This window comes from Micropterus dolomieu, linkage group LG15 (assembly GCF_021292245.1).
Source record: "Micropterus dolomieu isolate WLL.071019.BEF.003 ecotype Adirondacks linkage group LG15, ASM2129224v1, whole genome shotgun sequence".
NCBI classification, from domain to species: Eukaryota; Metazoa; Chordata; class Actinopteri; order Centrarchiformes; family Centrarchidae; genus Micropterus; species Micropterus dolomieu.
The window spans coordinates 5,003,677-5,014,928 of record NC_060164.1 but is presented as its reverse complement, the minus strand read 5'-3'; the positions used below and the strand labels follow the sequence as shown (position 1 = coordinate 5,014,928).

At 40.0% G+C, this 11,252-nt stretch overlaps 1 protein-coding gene across 4 annotated transcripts in view; it reads left to right on the top strand.

Annotated features, from left to right (window-relative positions):
• The window catches only part of LOC123983968 (serine/threonine-protein kinase 32C-like), an 81,569-nt gene that overhangs the window by 26,159 nt on the left and 44,158 nt on the right, over window positions 1–11,252 (top strand). For 3 of the 4 annotated variants that reach the window (XR_006828336.1, XM_046070478.1, XM_046070477.1), the window contains one exon: window positions 4,742–4,797. Coding sequence is in view for 1 of the 4 variants with exons in the window: in XM_046070477.1 (XP_045926433.1) it covers window positions 4,742–4,797 (56 nt within the window). In the remaining 3 variants the exon portion in view is untranslated. Of the gene's footprint in view, window positions 1–2,836; window positions 2,876–4,741; window positions 4,798–11,252 lie in introns of those variants that run through there. The other variant, XM_046070479.1, reaches the window with a different exon arrangement.

Sequence of the window (11,252 nt, the reverse complement as noted above, 5' to 3'; positions counted from 1 at the left end):
ATGTTGAGGCCAAGGTAAGTGTAGTTTTTTGTGTGTTGTAATTTAGTGGTGTCTAAATAGAAATTGTGTGTAACCTGATTTCTGTATTGTTTCTGAAAGATCATTATCTTAGTCTTTGCTGTGTTTACTGTCAGGGCCCAGGTCTGACAGAATCTCTGCAGGAGATTAAGGTGCTGCTGCAAACCTTCTTTAGTAGGTGAGAGCAACACTAAGTCATCTGCATACAGCAGACCTCTGATCTCTGTGTCGTTCAGGATGAGGCCAGGTGCCGTGGAAGTTTCTAATTGGTTTGCTAAATCATTGATATATAGGTTGAAGAGAATTGGACATGTTCTTAATCAAATCATGTTTTCCTCCAATGCCACTTTCAAGTAGCCTATAGAAGAGGCCCTCGTGCCAGATGGAATCAAAGGCTTTTTGGAAGTCAACAAAACAGGCATATACCTTTCTTTTCTTAATGTTTAATTCTTGATCAATTAGAGTCTGGAGGGTAAATATATGGTCCGTTGTGCGGCAATTTGGCAAAAAACCAATTTGGCATTTATGTAGAATATTGTGGTTATCAACAAAGCTGACAAGTCGTTTATTAATGATGTTGCAGAATATTTTTCCCAGGTTACTGGATATACATATTCCTCTGTAGTTATTTGGGTCATATTTATCTCCGGATTTATGAATTGGGGTTATTAAACCTTTGTTCCAGATGTCTGGAAAAGTTCCAGTTGCTAGAATTGTATTGAATAGTTTTAGTATAGCCAATCTGATTTTATGGTCTGAGTATTTGATCATTTCGTTGAGGATTCTATCAATACCAAAAGCCTTTTTTCCTTTCAGGGACTGGATGACTTCTGTTAATTCTTGTTCTGTTACAGGGTAATCTAGAGGGTTTTGGTTGTTTTTTATCACCGCCTCCAGAGTTTTCCGTTTCGTGAATATCTTGTACTGATCATCATTTTTTGTAATATTACTGTATAATTCACTAAAGTGATTACTCCAAGTATTTCCATCTTGGATTGCCAATTCATCCTGCTGGATTTTGTTTAGGTTGTTCCATTTCTCCCAGAACTGGTTGGACTCTAAGGATTCCTCAATTTCACAGAGCTGCTTCTTGCTGTGTTGTTCTTTCTTAGTTTTTAGGGTGTACTTGTATTGTTTCAGAGTGGCCTCATATTGACAGCGTATGTTGTGGTTATCTGGGTCCCTATGCTTTTCATTTGATAATTTCCTTTAAGTTTTCCTTAGGGTTTTGCATTCAGTGTCAAACCATTTGTTATTGTTCATTTGTTGAGGTTTTGGTTTGGAGGCTTTCAAATTAGACAATGAAGCCAAATGATGAAATATTGAATTGATTTTGTCCACAGCAGAATTTACATCAGAATTATTCTGGGGAAATGTTTCAGTTAGAAACAAATGAGTTAAATCATGTATGTTTTGATTTTCCAATGCCTTTTGGTACATGCTGTCTGGGGTCCATCTGTATGGGAATGTGCTGTCAAACAGTTCACGGGCACTAGGGGCCCCAGACTTAGACTGAGCCCTTTTCATATAGATAGTGATTTTGCTGTGGTCTGAGAGGGGTGTGAGGGGGCTGACTGTGAAAGCTCTGAGAGACATTGGATCTAGATCTGTAATGAAATAGTCTACCGTACTATTGCCAAGAGCTGAGCTGTATTTGTGTACATTCTGTATATGTGTACATTCACACATTATAGTACATGCTGTAAGTGATGGTGACTGATTATTCTGGCTTAAGTCAGTACCAGTGCACTTTCAAAAAAGCCTTTTACAATATAAGTCTTAACATTGTACAGACATGGGGTCCAAAATCGCTTTCTCATTCACTCATTCACTGCTCCCTATATAATAGATATTCAATATTTTACTCAGTGGTAAAATGCAGAGCATTGCATGGTGGGATTGTTAGCAAAGAGTAGTGCACATGCCATGGACACTACTTTTTTGTCCCATGGAGGAATTAGTATGGGCACTATATAGTGGATACATTTATGTGCTCAGAATCTGGACACTCAAATACAATTGCAGACGGTAAATACTGTATAGTGCATTGTATAGTAAATAGGAAGTCATTTCAGGCACAACCCAAGTGATTGCCTGAATCAACACCTCTCTGACAGTGTCTCAACAAAACAACAAAATATAATCAAAAAGTATTTATTTCAGGGCTGTTGTGTTGCATTATGTTATACAGGGGTTCCTTTTTTTGCTACTTCCTTTATAAGGCTTTGAAACTCTTCTCCAACTACCCTCCCTCCCAGGACTTAGTTTAAAGAGGTCATGTTCTGCTTTTTGGCTTTTTCCCTTTCCTTTATAGTGATATATATCTTTTTTTGTGCATGTAATAGGTTTACAAAGTTAAAAGGTCCGAAGTCCACCCCAAAGGGAGTTCCCATCTCCCACAGAAAACACTGCTCTGAACTGCCCAAAAACAGCTTGATTGTAGTCCAGCCGTTTCTTCCGTGAACAAGTTGCATCACTTTGTAACGCGTGTCATAACCCTCTCCTAGCGGCTAGTGTGGCACGCCCTGAAAAACACCAGTGGAAAAACACTCTGAGCTTCAGCACACACAGTGACTAGACACCCGCCCGCTGCCTCCCCTCACACCCACCCTCCCTACCGAACTTTAGGCAGTCAATGGATAGAAAGTTACTGTGATGTAGAAACAGTGCACACTTAAAACGTTACATGTGAAAGATACATTTGTTACAAATTAATAACTTACGACTCTCAAACTCTTGCTCCAGTTTAGGTTGCGAAGCTGGTTCGGGAACATGTACAGCTGAACCAAAGCCGTGTTTTTCGGCTTGTCAGGACCCGCCCTACTCTGCTTCTGATTGGCTAGTAGTCCATAACTAGGTACTGCGCATGCGCAACTCCAACAAAGATCATATACATGTAAAATGCTTCACTTGGTAGCTAAAACAGATCGGTCAAAACACAGGAAAACAGCTGCAATGTGAAGTATGACACAAATATGGTGTTTTTCTAAAAATGAAACCATGTAAACCTATTCTGGTACAACCCCTGATTAAATTATGAACCTGAATATGAGCACAATATGACCACTTTAAAGTCTGTACCACACACAGGACATTTCTATAAATCAGCAGAACACATCCACTGAAGAAGGCAATGAGCCAAACCATCTAACTGTGCCATTATACATATTGATGTAACAAAAAAAAGTAAGATGAATGATTGCAGTGCAGTGAGCTGGGTGTTCTGAAATGAGGCTCCTCTGATGTTCCCACTAGATATGTTGGAATTCCAAATAAAGCATTTCATTAAGAGACCATGGGCCTTTTTTATTTCTTCTTGATCATTTGCATTTAAACATGCAATAGTTCTTGATCTTGATAATAATTTTTTGTGGCTTTGTTAAAAGTGTCCAATTTTCTGTGACATAGTTCAAAGTAATTTGATCATTTTCAAACGCACTGAATGTTTTATGTGTCATTTTATAAGTTCTGATGTTATCAAAAGAGACAATGAAGATTTTTTTTCAAAATAACTTCATTTGATAATTGTCATTAGTTCAACAGAGCCTTAATTAAGTTATGAGTAGACAGAACAATATTATCAGAAAAAAACATTGCAGAATAGAATTATTTCTTGTAACTATTGTAATTCCCTTCATGATACATGGTTCTGTGTTGATACACTGAAGAACGTGTTGTGACCATCATACTCTGATCGAATGTCGTTGCTCTTCAATAATCACGACTTTTCTTGTCCAAAATACAGTGTTGTTCTTTCCAAAAGTGTTCAGATAAGCTGGTTGTCATTGGTCATTGTAATTGAAAATATCCTTTATGTTCTATTGATTCCAAAAGCTACAACTTGACAGTACCAATCCAATGTACAATACAGCCAGAACGTATTGGGACACTAATGTGTTTTTTATTGTTTTGGCTCTGTGCTCCAGCACATTGGATTTCAAATAAAACTGTGACTATTAGGTTGAAGTGCTGACTCTCAGCATGGTGAATGTCTGAGAGTGTTCAAATCCGTATTGGGTGAGTATTCTAGGGCTCGTAGCACTTTTTAGCCACATTAGCAGTGTGGCTCTAGGCATGGCAATGTCAGTCGGTCGGTTCACCAACAACTGTCATTGACTGAATGGATTGGCATGACATTTTGTGCAGACATCCAAGACCTCAAGAGGATGAATTGCACTGACAATGTTTGTTTTTGTCCAATACTGCCAGTTTCTTGACTGGCCATGTCAGTCACCTGACGTAAGTCCAGCTGAGCATGTGTTGCTAACTAGACTAAAAACAAAAATGCTTGAAATCAAGCAATAAATGAAGATGGTTGCAGCACAGGCTTGGCAGAGCATCATCTGGGATTTGTCTGCTGATGTGTGTGGTTCATAGACTTCAGCCAGTTATTGATTGCAATGTGATGTCTTTATGTTAACTTGTCCAATTATTTAATTACTTACCAATAAAAGTGGGGACTGTATAAAATGGACCGCAATTCCTCCACTGAACATCTGATGTAGATGTAACCACCCTCAAATGAATGGTTAAAGTCAGCACTTCCTCCCAGTCATTGTTTAATTTAAAATCAAATGAGCTGGAGTTCAGAGCCATAAAACAGCAAATGTGTCACAGAGCTAATACTTTATGATTGCACTTCATGTCTTGTTCCCTGGCAAGAAATATAGCTGAACTCATGCTGACGTATTCCTTTCTCTCTTCCTCTCCTTTTTCTTCACAGTGAACTTTGACCACTTCCAGATTTTGCGGGCCATTGGGAAAGGGAGCTTTGGAAAGGTATTGTCACGTCCATTTTTCATTCAGTGGGTGTATGTGTTACCCTGCACTGTCATTATGTCTGCTAAAGAATCAGAGGAGGCCACACAGAATGGGCAGTAAGAGATTACACTTTACTTCTCGATATTATGGCGCTTAAAAGATAAAAAGTTTTTCTATTTTAATAATAGTTATAAACACGGTGAATGTAATTCTTTCTATGAAGTCACTTAGAGGAGATCTAATTTACTTTTCATCTCATGGCAGCCAACATTTTGGGAGATTTGACCCCACTTCCCCATTTAATTACAGAACAGCACAATACTGTGGCTACATTTGTTATCATGCTCAGTGGCTGGGCTGACTACAGCAGGGAGGAGAACTTGGCATGTGTGTGTGTGTGTGTATGCTTGCATATTGTGGAACCAAATTACTGCATTTCTTTTCAACCTTGTCTCAGGTGCCAATATCATCGTTGGTGGCCATTGTTGATAAAACAGACATTTTGGATTAACTTGTGGGCCATTTGTTAGTTGAAGAATACTTTGTGGTGGTATTGAATGCCTGTATGAGATTTCAGTAATGAATTCAGGGCATAATGTGTGTCTCTCGACAATTGGGCTCTAGAGATTGGAATAGTTTATCTTCATAAAATCCCAAATATCACAGCTAATATTTGTTCATTACACTCGTGTCTATGCACAATTTTGCAAATTCTTTCTTTGCTCTTCTCAAAACACTTTTTTCAAAAACATGTCCCTCTGTTATGTGGAAAGTCATTGCCCAAATGCTGAATATATTACCATGTGAATTTATGTTAATTTTTGCTTATTGCTTTGTTCCCTCAAGCTGCTGTCATTTTTCTCTATGATACTGAAGGGAATCTGCACTAAGCCAGGAAATACAGGCTCAGCTTTAGAGAATGAAGCAGGGCAACCCAAATGTTTCGGCACATTAAAATTATTTACATTACATTTTACAGTTTTATAATGTTCATTCATGTTTTTGATTTTAAAATTCAAACATGAAGAGATTGAAATAAGCTGCTCTTCTGGCTAAGAAAGATGCTCCAGAAAAACGACTTAGATGTGACAATAAAGTTTCTATGGAAAGTTGTTCTTCTGCATCGGACAAGAAAAGCCAACAGCTTCATCCAAGAGGCTGGGGACAAGACACAGTTGTTTGTCTGAAGGCTGGCCTCCAGTTACGCAAAGTATCTGTGACGCAGTCATGTTTGCACACACTTACTTTGGAGACACTTGCGTGCACACACAGACAGACTACACTCACACAGTCAGACAGATGCTCACAGAGACATCCAGATAAAGTTTGTCCTTGTTGGAGGTCATCCTGTCTGTGTTTTTCTGGCCCACTGTGGCCTCACTCTGTGTTGCTGCTGTTTGTGAATACTTAACAGCAGGAGTCTTTAGCTTCCTACTGAATAGTGTGGCAGGTGTTGGTGTGTGTAAGTAGCATTGGCATTGCCATGTAATTTTTGTTCTGGCTGTAGCCCTGAATGTAACTCAACAACAACATCAAAAATATTTTCCGTGTTAATATGCACTAATCTTTATGACACAGCCTGTCTCGCAGGTCTTCAAAGAATGGAGGCTACTCGCAATAATATTTTACATAGAGAGGGCGAGAGAGAGAGAGAGAGAGAAAAAGAACATTGGTCACAGCTTCAGGGCTTGTCAGTAACTACTGAATTTTCCCTAGCAAAATTGTAATCAAAGTATTTAAATATAAATGTTGTCGGTCAGTTTATAGTCTGTATATTTGCTACACAAACGGTTAACAGTCATCCACAAAGTAGCGAGAGAATAACATGAGACACCTGACCACGGCACAGACACATGTCGCTCTCTCTGCTGTCTCTGTCCCCCTCGCTCAGAGACACTTTGCTCTGTTTGACTGTCTCTCTGCTCCAGGATGCTTAAATCCCTCTGAAGCGACTGTGAGCTGCACTTTATCAGAGGTGCTGAAGTTTACATTTGTGTGGATTTGTGGTAAGATTTCTGTCTGATCACAAGTGTTTTAAGTTTTGGTCTTCTACCTCTGATGAAGAGCAGTGCGCTCGTCCAGTACAGTCCCAGACGGGCTCTGTGTCTGTCAGACGGTCTAAAGGGGGAAACCTACTACTATACAGCAGAGCAATAACGCAGGCTAATGCACAGGAGTGGGGCAAGTAGATTTTGTTAAAATATTATGACTTCATTTTTTTAATTCTATAATATTACGACTTTTGTCTCAAAATATTATTTTGCATATTTCAGAGAACACAGATAGGCCTATGTGGGAGACATTCTGAATGTGCAGAAAGTTTTGAACATGAGCAGAAAATCTGCTGAAACATAGGAGCTATTAAAGTCCAGGAGTTTAAAACTGAATTAAAATGAATTAGTTTCTCATGGAGGTGAAAAGGTGCCACATGCACATTTAAAGAGGTTACTTCAGTCATGCCTGCATGTGTGTTGACTCAGCAGGGATGAAATTTAAATGAGAAAAGTTCATCTACAGAAGAAACAGCAAAATGCCTGAGAGCCTTACTACATGATATTACACTATATTTTTATATTTTAAACTGTAACCTGTCACCTGACGGGTGAAAACATGAAAGATTTCTGGGCTGGGCTAATCCCCAATGTTTCAATAGCCTGGAAGCGCCCCTGGTAAGTAGAGATGTAGTTGGAAATAAAGAAGAGGGCTAAACCATACACTCATTTGAAAAGTAAATAACATAAATATAAATAATATTTTGAATTGATTTCTGCTTTTTGAACTACAAAGTAGGACATCAACTTCATATAATAGTATTATTTACCAAGTGAAATTTGGTTATAATTTATGTTTAGTCTATAATTGTGTTTTAATGGAAAACAAATCCACAACATAAAGACACTGGTGTGGATGTGGTTGAGAGCAAGACAAAGAGAGAATCAGGTACAAACATAGAGAGGTATTTACCTCATACTGTAGCACTGTGAAACATGATCTGTATATATTCCAGCTTGTGTAGGCGCTCCAAGGAAATGGGTTCTTTGTACTGTAGATGTGTGTGTGTGTGTGTGTGTGTGTGTCAGCGTGCATTTGTGGAAATGAGAGAATGTGTGTTGTGGGTAATATTCTTGCGCAGTGTGGAGACGTGAGGTAGGTTGGAGCTGAGAAAAGGGGAGTATGTTAATAACGTCCAGTATTAGTAGAATCGTTCTCTACCGCTCACTGGCTCTTACTCTTTCAACACAAGAGTTTCTTTCTATGTCATCTTCCCCCTTCTTAAAGCTTGGGCAGAATGTTTTAAATTTTTACAGACTAGTTTTTCTGTCCCCAACTGACTGAATTGTATTGAGTTTAGAGTATGGTGGTGCACAAACTATGCAGCTGATCTTAAAGTCCCTTATTACTCCCTTATATTATGTCCCTTACAAAAGTTGACAATTGACCCTTCACTATGCCACGCCCCCCTTAGTTACTGTTGCTAAATTCGACAAACTGTCGGTCCTGGCAGACTTTTAGCACAGCGATGCCACTGTCTATTTCTGCACTCCCTGGAGAAATACTGTCAAATTTTTTTGGAAAAAGCGATCTCAGAAAGGTTTGCATTGTGCATTTGAAGGTTGTTTTCAGACCGTAAAACTGACGTGAAAAAAAATAATGATAGAAGCTAAAGCCTATTGATCACAGAGTAAAAGTGAACCACCGCATAACCTGACGATTGAGACAAAGGACAACGATAGTAAGGATTACCACTATTCCTGTAAAGCTGGGTAGGTCTCTATTCACTATTACAATCATTAAAAAGCAAAAACAGTAGGGTTATATAACGTTAACGTTACATTCAGTAAGTAAGCATTAGCTAAACTAACATTACATTAGGAACAATCCACAGCCTACATTTTCCTGGATTTGTTTTAGGTTTCGGAAAGGTAATTAATCATACTTCTACTTTCAACCTCTCTGGGTAGCGACTGTCAATATTACAAGAGTGTTTGAACAAATCTTGGAAACGACGCCTTTTGCATACAAGTCAATGGACTGCAAGTGTCGGACCGCAGTTAGAGCAAGTCCTATACTGTGCTGTGATTGGCCAGCTGCGTATTCGGTGCATGGCTTAGCGAAAGTTCAGTTGTGTGGGATACATAGTGAAACCTTCATCGATTTAAAAAATGAAAAAAGTCCACTGACGGCAATTTGCAGACCATCCAATAAGAAATATGACACAGAATACACTGGCAGTTGCCTGTTAATGCACTGCATATACCTGCTGGCATTCCTGCACTGCAAGTGTAGACCAAGTCTAGACCAAAACCAAGAAACAGGTCTAGCATAGGTCTTTTAATAACAGGTTGGGTCATAATCGATGTAGAGATTCTTTTAGGTAACCGTTCAGTTCGTCTTAGTTCGGATGGGTTTTCAATCCTGACCCATGACCTGCTCACTGCATAGAAGTGTTAGAGTTCTGACCGAACCTAGTTTATTGTTTTGCTTCATTTCCAAAACATGAGAGAAAAATAGAAGGATTACGTGAGTAGATGACATGCATCAACATCGTAGCAGCACGATTCACTAGGCATTCATTGCACCATTTGACATTCTTTAAAATCAGGTGGCCTGAAACAGATTGCAACCAAGACCCATGTCATAGTGTGACATACAGTGCATATGTGCATCTTGTTTATGGCTCTCAGAAAGTCAAACATGTCCATAAACTGTGGAAGCATCTAAGACAGCTCACAATAAGGTCCACACATGCCTCGGAACCACTCTAGCTAGATGGCCTATTGGAACAGGTACAAGCTCAAGGCTTTTTAAATATTGAAAAGACAAATCACAGCCAAAGTTGTGTTGTCTGAACTAGGCTTTACTCAGATCTCACTCTCTTTTACCTAGAATCTCAGTCTATTTTCCCATTGTCTCGGGGCAAATCCCGCACCCCCCGTTCCTTCTTTTGATATATCAGCGCAGGTGCCTCTGTCACTCCCTTCCTATCCTTTTAATACATCAGGCCTAGTTTCTCTCTCGATCACTGCCTGTTCCTCTCGCAATTCAATTCAAGAGCTTTATGGGCTCGACAGTAAAGAGATGATGTGTTGGCAAAGCAATACAGTAGTATTGAGAATAAAATCTGGCATTAATACTTTTTTAAATTCCCAATCTAAGCGCAGTCTCTCTTTACTTTCCCCTCTGATGTTTTAGAGCATCTGTCCTCTGCCAGGTGGGAGTGAAGAGTGTTGGTGGCGAGGTGTGATTATTTCCACAGCAGTGAAGGATATAGCTCATTTGTAACATGCCTGCTAGAGGGCTAGATGGCCATAGACAACACCAGAGTCTGGATAATTGCCTGCTCCCCTGTTGTTTCCTCTCTCCTCTTCCACTATTTCCCCAAGAGCACCACACTTTTGACCCCCTTTGTCTCTCCATCTTCTCAACACAGGCTGCAGCCTACAGGAGACCGTTGTTTCCGCCACAGGGCTCATTAGGGCTTTACTGAGAGAGCTGTGGGGTGGGAGTGGGGGGGAATTAACACTCAAGGGGGGCATGACAGTCATTGGCACTGACAGCAGTAAGTGACAGCTCCTTAATGCCAACAGTCAGATGGACAGGTAACCATCTAAACAGAGAGATGAGAGCTTGAAGGTAGGCGGATGGAGAGAGACAAAGAAGGTCAGAGGTGGGTGCAGCAGCTCAGCTGGTGGTTTCTACATCCTCATACCCTGTACCACACACACAATTCAACTGGAATAAACCCTCATTAGAAGTGAGATGGAAGTATAAAGACAGACGGAGACAGGCCCTGGAAATAAGTGGGAGCAGAAGAGAGAACCAGATGATACAGTGGAAGGGAAAAGGACAGCGAGAGAGGCTGTGACATCCTCATCATATCGGGGAAGGTGCCAGTATCTGTGGAAAGGTCGGGAGATGATGAAGCCTTTGTTAGCGTTTTCTCTTTCCGTTAGCCCTGCAGGGCTCCCAGGCAGCACACTGAGAGTCCTCCTGCCTGTAAAGACAGACAGTTGAGCCTCGTCTTGCTCACGAGGACGTCTCCCTCCTCTTTACCATATCACTGCAGGTGTGAAGAGCTCAGATGAGAGTTGGTTTTGCAGAGTGCAGCTTTGCAGCACAGCCCAGCCGTAGTGTAGCCCGGAGCAACATATTAGCCTAGAAATGTATGCTCTTCCATTCCACTATACCTCTATAGGTTTCTCAGTACAAAGCGCCATTGCAAAGCCACTGAATGAAACAGGGGCCATGTGGATAAAAAAGCTTCAAGAGCGCGAAAAGCTGCTTGAACACTCAGGAGCTCAGAAACCTTGAAATGCCCATGGTCATTTGTTTAGTTTTAAATCTATAATTTTATAATATAAACATAAAATAAAAAAAATATATACTTCTTTTTTTTTGCTGTTGATAAAATGGCAGGGCAAATTTGAAAGCAGAAAAAATAGCCATTTGGAGGCGTTAATATTAACTTTTCT